General features: G+C 39.4%; 1 protein-coding gene and 1 pseudogene across 1 annotated transcript; one reads left to right on the top strand and one right to left on the bottom strand.

Annotated features, from left to right (window-relative positions):
* Nucleotides 1–257: 257 nt before the first annotated feature.
* Nucleotides 258–15,678, bottom strand: LOC122653574 (transcription factor KUA1-like). The gene is made up of 3 exons (XM_043847451.1): nt 15,303–15,678; nt 14,016–14,224; nt 258–506 (listed from the first exon to the last, which is right to left on the bottom strand). The coding sequence occupies exons 1-3, from the start codon at nt 15,586–15,588 to the stop codon at nt 258–260; spliced, it is 744 nt and encodes a 247-aa protein (XP_043703386.1). The 5' UTR covers nt 15,589–15,678.
* Nucleotides 15,679–15,717: 39 nt separating this feature from the next.
* On the top strand, nt 15,718–17,393 carry LOC122653564 (annotated as a pseudogene).
* Nucleotides 17,394–19,595: the final 2,202 nt, after the last annotated feature.

Genomic DNA, 19,595 nt, shown 5'->3' with positions numbered 1-19,595 from the left:
AAAAAAAAAAAGCAGCATGGAGAAATGAATTTCCAGTCAAGGGGAATGGACCCCACAATAAATGAACTTTCATAATTATCTTCTAACAATCAGGTATAAGCTAACGACTGAGATCATCATATCCAAAGAAAAAGGGTTAATAAACTCCACAAGGTAAAAAAAATTGTAACTGAAGAATTCAAACCAGATCTGCACATTATTGTTCTTGTCTAAACAGAGGATCTGCAGCATATTTCAGTAATGAACTAACTAAAATCTCACAGGCCCAACCAATCACTGCTGCTTGTGTCCATGTCGGACCCACCAGTGGAGAGCTTAGGATGTAAAGCAGATTGCCTAGTAGATCCTTCAAGCCATTTTAGTGAAAGAGATGAGGGTCTGGAGTGGCCAAGGGATTCTTCCTCCACAGCTGGAGGAGCTGGCAACAGGTTGTTGCTCTGATTTTCAGCTTGAGAATTGCTGATGGGGAACAGTTCCTGTGATGCAGATGGAAGAGTGTTGACTGACTGCAGAAATATGATGAATGTGAGGAAGGTTAGTAAGGCATTTCCCAACCGGAGGAGTACTGCTTAGCCAATCTCATAAGTAGTGAAAAGAATATCAACAAAGATGCAATATAAAATGGCATACAACACATCGCACGCATATGAAATAGTAAGAGGTCAGCCTTTAATAAGTTAATCCTGGTCATAAAAGAACCAATTAATGAGATGAATATGACTATTCAAAAAGGGCTACTTTGGCATCTTCAGCTAGCCAAGTACCCTGCCTATACGCCATGTGTAGGCCATTTGTTTTATTTAGTCTATAGAATAAATCTTCTCTTTGGAGCACATGACAGAACTCAAAATCCATGTGGCAGTATGGCACATACAAAAAATCGACCAACCACAAAGAGCAACTCTAGACACTTAAGTACCAAGCATGCATGTATTACAATGAATTGGGCACCCATAATTGTAGTACTGGGTATCCCTCTCACAAATATGACAAAACTTCCTTCTGTAGTTACTGTAAAATCACAGGATGGCTACCTTCCTTCCTCCTAGGACAGGGTGCCTAAAGGTACAGTGTGCATTCGTGCGTTTGTGTTCTTTGGGGGATTGGGGAAGGAAGAAGGGGGGGGGGGGGAGAGAGAGAGAGAGAGGGGCACTTACTTCATCAGCTATGCTATCAAACATGCTGGGTCTTCTATTTCTCCTGGACATATTGCTTTGCCGAAAAAAATATTTCTGAGCATGGCTTGCCACTTGAGTTGGTGTTCTTGATCTTACATAGTTCTGTGCTATTCCACGCCAATCACCTTTACCAAGATTCTGAAGACCAAGTAGAAACATCCTATGTTCCTCTTCGGTCCATGACACCCCTGCAAATCAAAATCATAGAAAGTATACTTAAGATATATGTAAATTAATGCGATAACCTTATTCCACTTCACATGCACGAAATGTCAATCCACATATGTATAAATCATTTGGCTATAGTGCAGACTTGGTGAATTAATGTAAATCATGGATAAATTTAATGTCTGCAGACCAAGATGTTTCATATTTCTACAAAGGTGCCATGTTTAAAATCTAAATCAGTATTTCAGACTATTCTTGGTGCCTCATTTCAGTATGCAAGACATCAATTGATGCATAATGAACAACGGTATTTTGTGTGTACTTGCAAACCCTAAACCTTGCAAGTTCATTAGGGTTATGGAGAAAAATTAAAAACACAACTAAAGATGCTAGTGGATGAAGATGAAGAAGCAACATTAATACCGGTAATTGTTTAAATTTTTCCTTTCTGGGTGCTTGTCCCCCTCTATACGAGAGGGGGGGGTTGAAGAGAGTTTCTCAAGCCTCTTCATCAACTTAGAAAAGTAGCTTATCCAAGATATTTGGTATTGTCACTGCATAAGCAATATCTTTTGAAGAGACAGGTAACACAGAATTTCAACCACGGTACGAACAGAGGAATTGTCATTTAAAATATTGTCCTCCACCAACCCCCCCACAGGTGGACTTCCTTCTCCCTTTTTTTGGATAAAAGTGTAAAGGCATCCTTCTCAAATCATTTGTCACAACTTACACATACTCATAAGAGCTCAAATGGAAAAGAATCAACAATTCTCCCTGTTATACCAATGACTTCCTTATTTTTCGGTTCTCCCACAAAGAGAGAAAAATTAAAACACCGAAATTATCCGTCCAGAAATAGTAGTTCAACCAGTTCTTAACATATCAATACTTCTGTCGTTCTAATCAATAACTCATTTTTCTTTGGTGGTGAATGAAAAAATGAAAAAACAAAAAAAGATTTTCAAATCAAAGCTTCAAACAAATACGTAAAGGAATCCAAATTGAATCCTAGATATGTTCCTCAATCTCTAAAAACAGAAACACTAACCAATTAAATCACTGAAACAGTTACAAGATTAAGAAGATGAAAAGAATAAAATACTTCTTTTTTGCTCGTGACTGGAAGAAGAACCGGTGTCGAAATCCTCGGAAGCGGCACCATTGGCAGCAGCACCGTGCTCCGGTGTCTCGCCCTGCAAACTAGGATTGTTCCCATTGTTGTGATGGTTATTACTATTGGATCCAGTATGGTGCGTTAGATTTCCTACACTAGAATTCTTCCTGATCGATCCATCAGTTAAACGGACACCGAAGAGCTTGACTCCTCTATTGCGGCATGTTCTTGAATTGTGCCCATTGTTACTGCAATGCGAACACCTCCTAGTCATCTTTTCCGCTTTTTGTTACTCTTCTCTAAAATGCGAGAATCAATAACCTCCCAGATTGAGAGATGAGATCCCGATTATCTCGAAACAGAACAAAAACTACACGAGCAGAGAGACAAGCTTAACAACGATGGCGGCTAGGGTTAGGGTTTTCAAGATTCTCTCTCTATATAAATCTGTGAAGAGTTTTGCATAAAAGGAAAGAAGAGAAGAAAATGGAAACTAATAAATGGTGGAAGAGAGGACGATTTTTGCAGAGAAGAAAATGGAAACTAATAAATTTAATCTGCATTGGCCAAGTCATGGTCCAAGTTAAAAAAACCAAAAAACTGGAGCATCACTAATCTTCATAAGTGGCAATTGAACTCTTTTTCCTTTACAGCTTCACGCATTTCCTCATCTTGGTTTTCTGCATTCTACAGTCAGTCCCTCTATATCTCTCAGAAATGGCACCACCAAATTACAGAGGAGCATTTAACAATACTTTCCAGTTTAGTATTGGCATAGGAGCATTATAAGCAAATCTCATCAACAATGGAACCCAGAAAATTAAAGGTGGTTGGGGCTGGAGAATCTCCCTGGGTAAGGCTGCAGTCCCAGCTTCAATCCTAACTCTTGGAGCTCTTTTCCTCCGTGATACAGCCAACAGCCTGATCCAATGAAGCAATGACCACCAAAGGGCCAAGGTGATGCTGTAGTGGGTCCGTGGAACATCCAATGTCCAAGAAGAACTGGATGACCTCATTAAGGTTAGATCTCCAAGACCATGGAAGGCCATCCATTCAGAAATATTTTACAGACAAGATATACGCCACAACTAGTGATGGAAATTGCTATCCCATTCTTCCAACAGGTAACTAGAATAAATGTAATTGCCTTCTATGCACCATTGTTGTTCAGAACAATTGGGTTTGGTGAGAGTGCATCACTCATGGCTGCAGTTGTAACTGGCCTTGTGGGCACTGGCTGGACCTTCATATCAATGTTGATAGTGGACAAGTTGGGTCGTCGGGTCTGGTTTATGGTTGGGGGAGTTCACTCATCTCACAATTGATGATTGGAGGTGTCATGTCTGCTCAGCTTGGAGATCATAGTGGCTTGAGCAAAGCATACACATATCTAGTACTGTTACTGATTTGTGTTTATGCTGCTTGTTTTGGAAGGTCATGGGGTCCCCTGGGTGGCTTGGTTCCAAGAGATTTTCCAATTGGAGACTCGATCAGAGGGCAAAGTATCATTGTGGCAGTGAGTATCTCTTCACATTCATCATTGCTCAGACCTTTCTGTCCATGCTCTGCCATTTCAAGTCTCGCATTTTCTTCTTCTTTGGAGGATGGGTGGCTGTGATGACTGGTTTTGTGTACTTGTTATTGCCAGAAACTTAGAACTTGCCCATTGGATCGAGTTTGGAGTGAGCACTGGTTCCGGAAGTGGATTTTCATGGAGGAGAAAGGGAACTATAAGATGGAAGAGATTCAGATGCCAGGGATGTTTAAAGCATGGGAATGCTCAATTAAAAGAGAGTGGTGGAAGGAATAGAATTTGAAATACAGGAATGTGTAATCACATCCAACATAGAATCCTCCGGGGTTATAGGCATGATTTCAAACTCTGCTTCAGTATGCAATGCTGGCATATATGGAACTAGCAACCTCTCTCAACTGCTATTACAGAAATGATCATAAATAATTGTCCATTAAATGTGCAAGAAAAAAGATCCATGGAAGGATTGCATGTGAAAATTGAAGAAATAAATTTATTTTCATAAGGAAAGTCTGAATTGGTTCTGAACCATCTATAAATGTTCTGGGATTAAACACTGGCTTCATGCAACAAACTGCCTGATTGCCCAACCAGCATATCAAGAAACCCTCTCAATTCAGTTTTCAATTTTCTTGAAACATTACCGCGTTTCTTCTGGAGTCCTTCATCTCTCGTACGTGAAAGTATTACTTAATTCAACTCTACAAAGAAAGGAAATCCAATTGAGGAAGTTTTTATCTTGTGAAGCGAAGTCCAACGGCTAGTGAATTGTAAAAGTAGAGAGACGTGGAGGGGGGGAGAATTGATGCAAAATTCATTAGAGAGGAATGAAAGGATTTATTGGAAACATGGTGAAAAATTAAATTTAATTCTTTAATCTGTTAGACTTAGAATCAGTCTTCATGTTGGTGTAGGTCATAATAAAACTTACCAACCAATGAAAAGGAGAGAACAATTACCTTGAGTTCCACAATAGCAACACCTGTTAGGTAACTTAGCTCTTCCACTATGTAGCGATGAAGGATCCATACAGAAAACAGGTCCGCTACCTAAATGAGACAATCTCTTCAACACCTTAGGGTTCCACAGCCCTAAAATCGTCATAGGGAGCAAGAAGAACAAGAGAGAGTGAGAGTAGAAAAAGAGACGGTGCCTCTCTCTCTTCAATCTCCTAATAAATCGGAAGACTACAGAGTGAAGATTGATTTCCTAAAAAGATGCAGCCTATTTTCCCTCTCTCTTGCTAAATTGAATACTGCTCCCAAGAATTAATTGAGAAAAAATAGGGCAGAGGTGTTTACCGGAAAAAATATGGAAAAGGTAGGCTCCCATTAGATATTAGAAATCTACCTTTGCTTAAAGGTGTTTTTGGGATAATTTGAGGGGAAAAGAACACTACCTAGTCGCTTGGCTCCTGCGCCTAGACACAGAAGTGCACGAAAGTACCGCTGCTCCCATGAAAAGGCGAAAATCCTGCCTAGGCTCTAGAGGTATCTCTCATCTAGGGTGAGGGGTTGGGTTTTGGTGCTTTTCACACGCCGTGGTGGTGATCGTGGTTGTGGCCGTGTACGGGCGTGGGTCAAGCCAAATCTATCTTTTTATACATTATAGTTTCTTGGCTCTGAATTCAAAGACACCATATGTATAGGCACTTTTGGAATCGCTTCCTCTAAAAGGCCGACCTTGTAGGAAAGGGAGGAAACAATATGTATATCATACAAGAGCTCTAACACGGCGGACTAACCAAAAAGGGATACGGATGGATAAACAATTCAACACCTGCCCACTCCAAGGGGGACTTGATACCATGACCCCTGCCTGCCTGATACCATGTTGGAATCGCTTCCTCTAAAAGGCCGACCTTGTAGGAAAGGGAGGAAACAATATGTATATCATACAGGAGCTCTAACACGGCGAACTATCCAAAGGGGGACATGGGTGGATAAACAATTCAACACCTGCCCGCTACCAGGGGGACATGATACCATGACCTCTGCCTGCTCTGATACCATGTTGGAACCGCTTCCTCTAAAAGGCCGACCTTGTAGGAAAGAGAGGAAACAATATGTATATCATACAAGAGCTCTAACACGGCGGACTATCCAAAGGGGGACACGGGTGGATAAACAATTCAATAGGCACCTATACGTACATGAGAGTATCCATACGTACAGGTATATATATCTGTATATGTCAACCATACGTGTATAGGCACCTGTACACATATAGATGGCACACATACGTATAAAATTGTGTACATTTATATGATTGGTCTGTGCATTTAACAAAACACTTTTTATGAAAAACAACCTAGAGAATACCCTAGTCGTATTTCTACTCGCTGCTACTGTTTTTTAGTTACTGTCCTCTTTGCAACGGTGGTGAACAACAGTATACCAGTATGGGTATACATATTGTTCTATTCAATGCTCTACTACCAGTTTTGGTTTTACCTTCTCCGGTTCTCAATTGCATTAAAAACTTTCTTCTAAAACCTATTTAGTGACCCTAGTCTTACTCTCCCTAGTAATCAAAGTCGGTGTGCATCGAGACTGAGATTCTGTGATTGATTTATCTTGGAGGTAAAACGCAAGATTCCCCGATTGCACTACTACAGGGGACGTTTCAGACCTTAAGAAAAGTATCTACTGAGATATGACTCAACCAATATTGTTCATCTATTTCAACATCGGCACACACTCTCCCACGAGGGTCTTCTCAACAACATCATTTCACTTTTTTCAGGTAAGTTTCTCAATAGTAAAAGAAAGAGAATAGTCTTATAAATCTATGCCCGTATATATATATATATATATCCTTCATTAACTCCACTATGTAGCGATTAAGGATCTTTGCAGCAAATAAGTTAGCAATGCTTCCAAAATTACGAGGAGACAATCTCCTTCAACATCTTAAGAATCCACAACCCTAAAACCCTCACAAAGAGCAAAGAGAGAAAGAGTGAGTGAGGATAGAAGGAGAAAATGGTGGGACGGAAAGAAAGAGGGCAGTAGTTGTTGACCCCACCTCTCTCTCTTCTACCTTTTAATAATCTGGAAACCTAAAAAGTGGTTTCCTAAAGAGGAGCAACCTTTTTTCCCTCTTTCTTCCTAAATTGAGTATTGCTACGTAGAATCCTTAGTTCGTTGCCTGGTCACATGGCCCCTGCACCAGCGTAGGGGCCAATGGGAGGGCACGCAGCATCAACATAGATGGGATCGTCTATTTCATGGGGCGGGGTGGTAATTTTGTGCGCTCATGTGTCTGGATACAGGAGCCACGTGACGAGACACGTTCTTTTTTCCTATTAAATACATTTAAGATTGATATATCTCTTATATCTCCCCAAGGTAGTGATTAATTATGCTTAGATCCATCAACAACCACAACAACAAACTCAGCCTTTCCCAAATTAATGGGGTAGGCTACATGGATCCAATCAAACAAAGAAGGTAACTACTGACAAGTGAAAGAGAAGAATGGTAAAAGAGATAAGAAGTGAAAAATAAAAACTGACAAATAAACAATGGAAAATAAAAGAAAAGTGAAAGAGGAAAGAGGCACATCAACTTAATAATATCATGTAACAAATCTTAAGGCACGAAAGAAATTATTGTCACCATCCTAGTAAGTTGTAATTCCATGTACATCTATTTGAATCGTGGATTGGACATTTAATGTAATAGAAATCATATTTTTTTTTAAAAAGGGAGGGGGGGGAAAGATCTGTGTCTGGGAGTGTGGCCTATGCCAACACTCCCACGAGTCTATCTCTCTCCTCCTCATATGGAAAGACACCTCTGCTCCCTCGTTTAAAGGAAAAGAGAGATAGACACATGGGAGTGTTGGAGTGGGGGACACTCCCGGAGAGAAAACTGCTTCCCATAAAAAAAATGACTTCCTAAAAAAAGGCTAAACATCCATTTTGGTTTAAAATGAAGTGATTGAAATTATACTAAAATCAACAAATTTCCATCACTCTGCTTGCAACCAAAAATTCTATTGACAAGTTATATTTTATTTTATTACATTAAATTTTATACATTATTTCATCCCAAATGAAAGATTAATTCAACTTACCGTCAGTTCATTTCTAACCAATAAGGCCTAGAAATAAGTTTCCAATCTCCATGGCGTGAATTAGAGGTCGGATTCAACAAAGACCATTCACAGAAACACAGCAGCTACCAAATCAAAATAGACTATTCTTATATTCTAGTTTCCCTGGAGTCACAATCTATGGTCTTCTACAAATAATCCAAACAACCCTAAAAAAATGGCCGTACCAGCGCACAAGGCTCCCGCGTTCAGCAGGGTCTGGGGAGGGTCAAATGTACGCAGCCTTTCCCCTGTTTCCAGAGAGGCTGTTTCCAGGAATTGAACCCGTGACCAAGCATTCAGCAATTGAGTACTTGACCAACGCGCCAAGCACGACCTTCAAATAATCCAAACAACCCTATAGTCATTTAATAGTGTGTCCACACTGTGATCTGACCCAACTATGCATGTCTACCGGAAAAACAAACAAACAAAACAAAAAAACAAGTCTGCATCAAAACTTGCTACGAATTAACTAGTAGAAGACCATTAGGTCAACCCCTTTGAGATAAACATATGCCATTGTATGCAAAAAAAATTAATATCATAATACAGGATCGAAGATCAGTGCGGCAGTCTTGAATAGAATAATATGAGATATTTTGAGACAACACATCACTCATATCTCACACAAAGAAAAAGAACAACCACCCCCCTGCAGGCACTAAAAAAAAATTATAGGTTACATCATCTTTATCCTATAGGCAATTGTCAATTAACAAGTTCCAACTCACTTTCAATTCTGAGCAAATGAAAATAACCATACTTAGCAGAGGCTGCATTGACTGATGAATTAATTGGATTGCCGAATGCAATCTAATCTCAAATCAAATCTATTTGACAACAACAAACTAAAACAAACATAAAGAGAACCTCTAGACACATATGGCTGGTTTTAGACAGCCGATTTACATCACCAAGTTCTTTACCATGGAAATTGATGCAAAATTCATTAGAGGGGAATGAAAGGATTTATTGGAAACATGGTGAAAAATTAAATTTAGCTCTTTAATCTGTTAGACTTAGAATCAGCATTCATGTTGGTGTAGGTCACAATAAAACTCAAACCAAGGAAAAGGAGAGAACAATTACCTTGAGTACCACAATAGCAACACCTCTTAGGAAAGTTAGCTCTTCCACTATGTAGCGATGAAGGATCCATACAGCAAACAGGTCCACGGCCTAGATAAGATCTCTTCAACACCTTAGCGTTCCACGGCACTAAAATCCTCATAGGGAGCAAGGAGAACAAGAAAGAGGGAGAGTAGAAGGAGAAGACCGTGCCTCTCCTCTTCAATCTCCTAATAAATCGGAAGCCTACAGAGTGAAGATTGGTTTCCTAAAAAGATGCAGCCTCTTTTCCCTCTCTCTTGCTAAATTGAATACTGCTGCCTAGAATTAATTGCAAAAAATAGGGCAGAGGTGTTTACCAGAAAAAATAAGGAAAAGGTAGGCTCCTATTAGATATTAGATATCTACCTATACTTAAAATGCTTTGGGACAACTTAAGGGGAAAAGAATTCTAACTGGTCGCGTGGCTCCTGCGCCTAGACACAGAAGCATGCGAAAGTACTGCTGCTCCCATGGAAAGGCGGAAATACCGCCAGGTTCTAGAGGTATCTCACATCTAGGGTGAGGGGTTGGGTTTTGCTGTTTTTGACACGCCGTGGTCGTGGTTGTGGCCGTGTACGGGCGTGGGTCAATACATTATAGTTTTTTGTCTCTGAATTCAAAGACACCATATATAGGAACCTATACGCACATGAGAGTATCCATACGTACAGGTATATATATCTGTATTTATCACCCATACATGTATAGGCACATGTACACATATAGGTCGCACACATACGTACAAAACTGTGTACATTTATATAATTGGTCTGTCCATTTAACAAAACACTTTTTTTGTGAAAAACAATCCAGAGAATACCCTATTCGTATTTCTACCCTCTGCTACTGTTTTTTTTGTTACTGTCCTCTTTGCGACAGTGGTGAACAACAATATGCCAGTACGAGTATACATATTGTATTATTCAATGTTCTACTACCAGTTTTGGTTTACCTTCTCTGGTTCTCAATTGCATTAAAAACTTTCTTCTAAAACCTATTTAGTGAGCCTAGTCTTACTCTCCCTAGTAATCAAAGTCTGTGTGCATCGAGACTGAGATTCTGTGATTGATTTATCTTGGAGGTAAAACGCAAGATTCCCCAATTGTACTACTACAAGGGACGTTTCAGACCATAAGTATCTACTTAGATATGACTCAACCAATATTGTTCATCTTTTTCAACATCGGCACACACTCTCTTACGAGGGTCTTCTCAAGAACATCATTTCACTTTTTTCAAGGAAGCTTCTCAATAGTAAAGAAAGAGATAAGTCTTATAATTCTATGCCCGGATACATAAATAACCTTCATTAACTCCACTATGTAGCGATGAAGGATCTTTGCAGCAAATAAGTTAGCAACGCTTGCAAAATTACGAGGAGACAATCTCCTTCAACATCTTAAGGTTCCATATGAGAGGGAATCTCTCGCCATCAGCAACAGCTCACATGATAAGGCACCAGCACACAATCAACAATCTAAGGAAGTCTATGAATGGAAAGAAATTAGGTGAATCCAATTCTGTAATATATGATGAGGATGCTAGCAGGGATCCACCTCCCTTTCCTTTGTGTAGAGAAAACCTTCCACAGATAACTCCTCAATCCTCCTACGAGTTATCCTTAAATAGGATATGTAATATCCTCAACTGATATAGTGAAAACCTTTCTCTCGTGGACGTAGGTCTCTTGAACCGAACCACGTTAAGTCTTATTGTCTCCTTTCTTCCTCTTCCCTCATTCTTCTTCTCTTCTTCGTTAACATTCCACAACCCTAAAACCCTCACAAAGAGCAAAGAGAACAAGAGTGAGTGAGGATAGAAGGAGAAGACAGTGGGAGGGAAAGAAAGAGAGCAGTTGTTGTCGACCCCACCTCTCTCTCTTCTATCTTCTAATAAATTGGAAACCTAAAAATTGGTTTCCTAAAGAGGTGCAACCTTTTTTTCCCTCTCTTCCTAAATTGAATATTGCTACGTAGAGTCCTTAGTTCGTTGCCTGGTCACATGGCCCCTAAACCAGTGTGGGGGCCAATGAGAGGGCACACAGCATCAACATAGATGGGATCGTCTATTTCATGGGGTGGGGTGGTAATTTTATGCGCTTATGTGTCTGGAGTCTGGACACAGGAGCCACGTGACGAGACACGTTCTTTTTTCCTATTAATTACACCTAAGATTGAGATATCTCTTATATCTCCCCAAGGTAGTAATTAATTATGCTTAGGTCCATCAACAACAACAACAAACTCAGATTTTTCCCAACTTAATGGGGGTAGGCTACATGGATCCAATCAAACAAAGTAGTGACAAATGAACAATGGAAAATAAAAGAAAAGTGAAAGAGTAAAGAGGCACATCAACTTAGCAATATCATGTAACAAATCTTAGGGCATGAAATAAGTTATTGTCACCACCCTAGTACGTTACAAGTCCATGTCCATCTATTTGAATCGTGGATTGGACATTTAATTTAATAGAAATCATATTAAAAAATAAGGGAAAAAGATATCTGTCCGGGAATGTGGCCTATGCCAGCACTCCCATGAGTCTATCTCTCTCCTCCTCATATGAAAAGACACCTCTGCCCCCTTGTTTTAAGGAGGAGAGAGACAGACACATGAAAATGTTGACGTAGGCTACACTCCCGGAAAGAAAACTGCTTGCCATAAAAATAAATAAGACTTCCTAAACAAACGCTAAGCATCTATTTTGGTTTTAAAAAAAAAGTGAGTGAAATTATACTAAAATCAACAAATTGCCTTCACTCTGCTTGCAACCAAACATCCTATTGACAAGTTTTATTTTATTTTATTTTCTATTACATTAAATTATATTCATTATTTCATCACAAATGAATAATTAGTTCAACTTACCATCAGTTCATTTCTAACCAAATAAGGCCTAGAAATAAGTTTGCAATCTCCATGTTGTGCCTTTGAGGTTGGATTCAACAAAGACCATTCACAGAAACAAAGCAGCTACCAACTCAAAATAGACTATTCTTATATTCTAGTTTCCCTGGAATCACAATCTATGGTCTTCTACAAATAATCCAAACAACCCTATAGTCATTTAATAGTGCTTTCCCCACTATGATCTGAACCTCATGCATGCTTACCGGAAAAACAAAAAAAAAAAAAAAGTCTGCAGCAAAACTTGCTATGAATTAACTAGTAGAAGACCATTAGGTCAACCCCTTTGAGGTAAACATATGCCATTGTATGCAAGACAATTAATATCATAATACAGGATCGAAGATCAGTGCGGCAGTCTTGAATAATATGATATATTTTGAGACCACATCACTCATATCTCCAACAAAGATAAAGGACAACCACCCCCCTGCAGGCACTAAAAAAAAAAGCTTATAGATTACATCATCTTTATCCTATAGGAAATTGTCTATTAACAAGTTGCCAACTCACTTTAAATTCTAAGCAAATGAAAATGACCATACTTAGCAGAGGATGCATTGACTTATGAATTAATTGGATTGCCAAATGCAATCGAATCTCAAATCAAATCTATTTGACAAGAACAAACTAAAACAAAAATAAAGAATCATACCCCCCCCCCCAAAAAAAAAAAAACATAAAGAAATGAATTTCCAGTCAAGGGGAATGCACCCCACAATAAATGAACTTTCAGAATTATCTTCTAACAATCAGCTATAAGCTAACAACTGAGATCATCATATCCAAACAACAAGGGTTAATGGACATCTAAGAATCAGTATTATTGAATGAACTCCACAGGGTAAAAATAATTGTAACTGAAGAATTCAAACCAGATCTGCACATTAAGAATCAGTATTATTGAATGAACTCCACAGGGTAAAAAAAATTGTAATTGAAGAATTCAAACCAGATCTGCAAATTATTGTTCTTGTCTAAACAGAGGATCTGCAGCATATTTCAGTACTGAACTAACTAAAATCTCACAGGCCCAACCAATCACTGCTGCTTGTGTCCATGTCGGACCCACCAGTGGAGGGCTTAGGATGGAAAGCAGATTAACTAGTAGATCCTTCAACCAATTTTAGTGAGAGAGATGAGGGTCTGGAGTGGCCAATGGATTCTTCTTCCACAGCTGGAGGAGCTGGCAATGGGTTGTTGCTCTGATTTTCAACTTGAGAATTGCTGATGGGGAACAGTTCATGTGATGCAGATGGAAGAGTGTTGACTGACTGCAGAAATATGATGAATGTGAGGAAAGTTAGTAAGGCATTCCCCAACAGGAGGACTACTGATTTACCAATCTCATGAGTAATGAAAACAATATCAACAAAGATGCAATATAAAATGGCATACAGCACGTCACACACATATGAAGTTGTAAGAGTTCAGCCTTTAATAAGTTAATCCTGGTCAAAAAAGAACCAATTAATGAGATGAATATGACTATTCAAAAAGGGCTCCTTGGCATCTTCCGAGAGCCAAGTACACTGCCTATAAGCCATGTGTAGGCCATTTGTTTTACTTAGTCTATAGAAAACATCTTCTCTTTGGAGCACAGGACAGAATTCAATATCCATGTGGCACATACACAAAATCGACCATCAAACACAAAGAGCAACTCGAGAAACACAAGTACCAAGCATGCATGTATTGCAATGCATTGGGACCCATAATTGTAGTACTGGGTATCCCTCTCACAAATATGATAAAACTTCCTTCTGTAGTTACCCTAAAATCACAGGATGGCTACCATCCCTATTCCTAGGGCAGGGTACCAAAATGTGCAGTGTGCATTCGTGCATGTGTGTGCTTTGGGGGATTGGGGAAGGGGTAGAGAGAGAGAGGGGGGGTACTTCATCAGCTATGACATCAAACACGCTGGATCTTCTATTTCCCCTGGACATATTCCTCTGCCGGATAAAATATTTCTGAGCATGGCTTGCCACTTGAGTTGGTGTTCTTGATTGTACATGGTAGTGTGCTATTCCACGCCAATCACCTTTACCAAGCTCCTGAAGACCAAGTAGAAACATCCTGTGTTCCTCTTCGGTCCATGGCACCCCTGCAAATCAAAAGCATAGAAAAAATATTTAAGATATACATAAACTAAATGTGATGACCTTATTCCACCTCACATGCACGAAATGCCAATCCACCTATGAATAAATCATTTGGCTATGGTGCAGACTTGGTGAATTAATGTAAATCATGGATAAATTTAATGTCTGCAGACCAAGATGGTTCAGTATTTCTACAAAGGTTGCCATGTTTAAAGTTTAAATCAGTATTTCAGACTATTCATGGTGCCTCATTTCAGTATGCAAGACAACGATTGAATGCGTAATGAACAACGGTATTTTGTGTGTACTTGCAAACCCAAAACCTTGCAAGTTCATTAGGGTTATGGAGAAAAATGAAACACAACTAAAAAAGCTAATGGATGAAGATGAAGATGCAGCATTAATACAGGTATGTGTTTAAATTTTTCCTTTTCTGGGCGCTTGGCCTCCTCCATAGGAGAGGGGGGGCTTAAAGAGAGTTTCTCAAGCCTCTTCATCAACTTAGAAAAGTAGCTTTTCCAAGATATTTGGTAATTGTCACTGCATAAGCAATATGTATTGAAGAGACACGTAACACAGAATTTCATCCACGATACGAACAGAAGTATTGCCATTTAAAAATATTGTCCTCCACCAACCCCCTACAGGTGGACCTCCTCTGTTTTTTTGGAGAAAAGTGTAAAGGCATCCTTCTCAGATCATTTGTCACAACTTAAACATACTCATAAGAGCTCAAATGCAAAAGAATCAACAATTCTCCCTGTTATACTAATGACTTCCTCATTTTTCGGTTCTCCCAAAAAGAGAGAAAAATTAAAACAGCGCAAATTATCCGTCCGGAAATAGTAGTTCAACCAGTTCGTAACATATCAATACTTCTGTCGTTCTAATCAATAACTCATTCTTCAGTGGAGGGTGAATGAAAAAAAACAAGGATTTTCAAATCAAAGCTTCAAACAAATACGAACAGGAATCCAAATTAAACCATAGATATGTTCCTCAATCTCTAAAAACAGAAACACTAACCAATTAAATCACCGAAACAGTTACAAGATTAAGAAGATGAAAAACATTACGTACCTTTTTTTCGCTCGCGTCTGGAAGAAGAACCAGGGACTAAATCCTCAGAAGCGTAACCATCAGCAGCGGCACCGTGCTCCGGCGTCTCGCCCTGCAAACAAGGATTGTTCCCATTGTTGTGACGGTTATTGCCGTTGGATCCAGTGTAGTGCATTAGATTTCCCACACTAGAACTCTTCCTGATTGATCCGTCTGTTAAACGGACACCAAAGAGCTTGACTCCTCTGTTGGGGCACGTTCTTGAATTGTGCCCATTGTTACTGCAATTGGAACACCTCCTAGTCATCTCTTCCTCTTTTGGCTGCTCTTCTCTAAAACGCGAGACTCAATAACCTCTCCGATTGAAAGATGAGATCCCGATTATCTCAAAATAGAACAAAAACTACATGAGCAGAGAGAGACAAGCTTAACAACGATGGCGGCTAAGGTCAGGGTTTTCAAGATTCTCTCTCTATATAAATCTGTGAAGAGTTTTGCATAAAAGGAAAGAAGAGAAGAAAATGGAAACTAATAAATGGTGGAAGAGAGGGAGGACGATTTTTGCAAAGGAGGAAAGAAGAGAAGAAAATGGAAACAAATAAATTTAATCTGCATTCTCCAAGTCATGGTCCAAGTTAAAAGATAACTGTAGCATCACTAATCTTCGTAAAGTGGTAATTGAACTCTTTTTCCATCACAGTCTCACCCATATCCTCATCTTGGTTTTCTGCATTCTACAGTCAGTCCCTATATATCTCTCAGAAATGGCACCACCAAATTACAGAGGAGCATTTAACAATAGTTTCCAGTTTAGTATTGGCATAGCAGCATTATAATCAAATCTCATCAACAACGGAACCTAGAAAATTAAAGGTGGTTGGGGCTGGAGAATCACCCTGGGTATGACTGCAGTCCCAGCTTCAGTCCTAACTCTTGGAGCCCTTTTCCTCCCTGATACAGCCAACAGCCTGATACAATGAAGCAATGACCACCAAAGGGCCAAGGAGATGCTGCAGAGGGCCTGTGGAACAACCGACATCCAAGCAGAGCTTGATGATTTCATTAAGGCTAGTGAGATTTCAAGACCATGGAAGGCCACCCATTCAGAAAGATCTTACAGGAAACATAAAGGCCACTAGTGATGGCAATTGTTATCCCATTCTTACAACAGGTAACTGGAACAAATGTAATTGCCTTCTATGCACCATTTTTGTTCAGAATAATTGGGTTTGGTGAGAGTGCATCACTCATGGCTGCCGTTATAACTGGCCTTGTGGGTCTGGCTGGACCTTCGTATCAATGTTGATAGTGGACAAGTTGGGTCGTTGGGTCTTGTTTATGGTTGGCGTAGTTCAAATGCTCATCTGACAATTGATGATTGGAGGTATAATGGCTGTTCAGCTTGGAGATCATAGTGGCTTGAGCAAAGGATACTCATATCTAGTACTGTTACTGATTTGTGTTTATGTTGCTGGTTTTGGATGGTCATGGGGTCCCCCGGGTTGCTTGGTTCCAAGTGAGATTTTCTAATTGGAGATTTGATCAGCAGGGCAAAGCATCACTGTGGCAGTGAGTTTCTCTTCACATTCATTATCACTCAGACCTTTCTGTCCATGCTCTGCCATTTCAAGTCTGAAATTTTCTTCTTCTTAGGAGGATGGTTGGCTGTGATGACTTGTTTTGTGGACTTGTTATTGGCAGAAACTAAGAATTTACCCATCGAAGTGATGGATCGAGTTTGGGTTCAGTACTGGTTCTGGAAGAGGATTCTCATGGAGGAGAAAGGGGAGTATAAGATAGAGGGATGAGATTCAAATGACAGGGATATTTAAAGCATGGAAATGCTAAATTAAAAGAGAGAGGTTGAAGGAAGAGACTTTGAAATACTGAAATCACATCCAGCATAAAATCCTCCTGAGTTTTAGGCTAGGACATGATTTCAAACTCTGCTTCTAGTATGCAATGCTGGCATATATATATGGAACTAGCAACCTCTCTGTCATCTGCCATCAGAGAAATGATCATAAATGATTGTCCATTAAATGTGCATGAAGAAAGATCCATGAAAGGATTGCATGTGGAAATTGAAGAACTAAATTTATTTTCAGAAAGCAAAATCAGAATTAGTTCTCTACCATCTATAAATGTATTGGGATTAATCACTGGCTTTCTGCAACAAACTGCCTGATTGCCCAACCAGCATATCAAGAAACCCTCTCCACTTCAGTTTCCAAATTTCTTGAAAAATTACAGTCCTCAATCTCTCGTACGTGAAAGTATTAACTTAATTCAACTCTACAATGAAAGGAGAACCGATTAAGGAAGTCCAATGGCTAGTGAATTAAAAAAAAAGTAGAGAAAGGGAATTGATGGAAAATTCATAACAGAGGATTTAAAGGATTTATTGGAAATATAGTGCAAAATTAAATTTAGTTCTCTAATCCTCATATAACTAATACAATCGTAGCACCTGCAAGGAAAGTAAGCTCTTCCACTATGTAGCGATGAAGAATCGTTTTGCAGCAAACAGGTAGGCAACGCTTGCACAACGACGATGAGACGATCGATCTCCTTCAATTCAAAACCCTAAAACCCTCATACAGAGCAAGGAGAACAATAGTGAGAGAGAGAGAGAGAGAGAGAGAGAGAAAACCAAAAAAGTGCGACCTCTTTTCCCTCTCTTTCTTGCTTAAATGGAATAGTGGCAAAGGTGTTTTACCCAAAAATAATAATAGGGAGAAAATAGCCAGTTTGTATTGTTTTTTGTGAGAAAAACAACATTAAATTAAATAGAAAAATTACATTAGGATTCACAAAACGATTATTTTCGAAGGAGAGTATAAAAAGTTAAATGTTGCATAATTAGAACCAACGAATCATCAGGATGATTTAATCATAGTTAACACAAAAAAGTCTAGCAAGAATTTTAGCAATGCAGAAAGGAAATGTGATGGTCGGGATTCCTTAGAAGGAGTCGGCAGCATTATGGGAACTTCTTTGTTGTGGCACCATAGCTCAGTTATCGAATAGTGGTCCTTTTGTGCTTGGCTAATTCCTGCTAGAAGACCAGCTATCTCTGCTTCCGCTTTGCTTTTCGAACTTTCAAAACCTACAGCTATCAGCACAATATGTCATTGAAACAAAATGCAATAAGCTATGCAAAGGATACTAAGGTTGGATTAGCAACTACTACACAGATCAATATGTAGTGGTCATAACAGAGAATAGAGAGATTAGTTAAGCAACTTCAATAGATAAAAATTGACTCTGACAGAGCAATACCCATAGAGTTGTGATGAGGGGGAGTAATGTTCTGATTACAAAACCATTGATTCACCTGTGTAAGAACTAAATGAGGATCAAGTTTAATTGATCCTCGAATAAACTTGTTCCGTGGATCAATTAAACTTGTTCCGAGTGTCCCAAATAAAATTGTCTTGGTGATTCAACTTATACTTTACCAAGAACAAAAGGTGTTGAAACTTGTTCATCCCTTTACCCCTCACATTCCCCAACGTAAAGTAGCTTTGTTTTTTATGACATCCGTTGCTTCACCTATCACCACTAATGAACAACTTTTGCCTTCTTCCTTGAAAGGAAATAGGATAAGAGACACATGGCTTCCCAGTAGTGGTGCCACCACCACCAGTAGCAGTAGTACCAATACCTTTGTTGCCTGGTTCCAACGATCTCTTCCGTTCTCCTCCTCCTTTCTCTTTCCTGATACAGTGATGCAAATAACTCAAAGGAAAAACAAATATAAATCCATGATATAAAAGAAAATTGTGACATTAAAGTAACTTATATGCCTGCAAGCGATATGGTAGTTGATTCCCTGGCAAAGGAAGTTCATGCATAAGTTTACGTGAAACATGTAAATTTAGTGGGACTTGGAGCAATTTCATTTTGGAATTGGAACTAAACATTTGGAATATTTATGGCACTTGGAGCAGTCTAACTTTGGAATAGGAACTAGTTGTTCGTCGTCATAACAATTGATAAACCCAAAATCACACCGGCCAATCGTGAGTCGCCACGTGTCCCGGCCCAAGTGGGAAGGCCATCCCAAGCTCGGCCACCTTACGTTTCACTTGATTGGCCCGGATGGAAAGCTACCATCAAAGTCCAAGTCCAGGTATTACGGACTACGACTACCACCAAAGAAGTCTAGGTACTACAAACTACTACCACTGCCAACAATAAGATATACATCAGCTCATAGGCACTAGGCACCACCGCCAACAACATAATCCCAGATGGACTCAAGCACCAAGGATCCTATCCAACACGTACGAATGTCTATCTACCATGAAC

The sequence above is a fragment of the Telopea speciosissima genome, chromosome 1 (genome assembly GCF_018873765.1).
Source record: "Telopea speciosissima isolate NSW1024214 ecotype Mountain lineage chromosome 1, Tspe_v1, whole genome shotgun sequence".
Lineage (NCBI taxonomy): Eukaryota > Viridiplantae > Streptophyta > Magnoliopsida > Proteales > Proteaceae > Telopea > Telopea speciosissima.
Note: the sequence above shows the minus strand (reverse complement) of the source record. Positions and strands in the feature narration are given on the sequence as shown.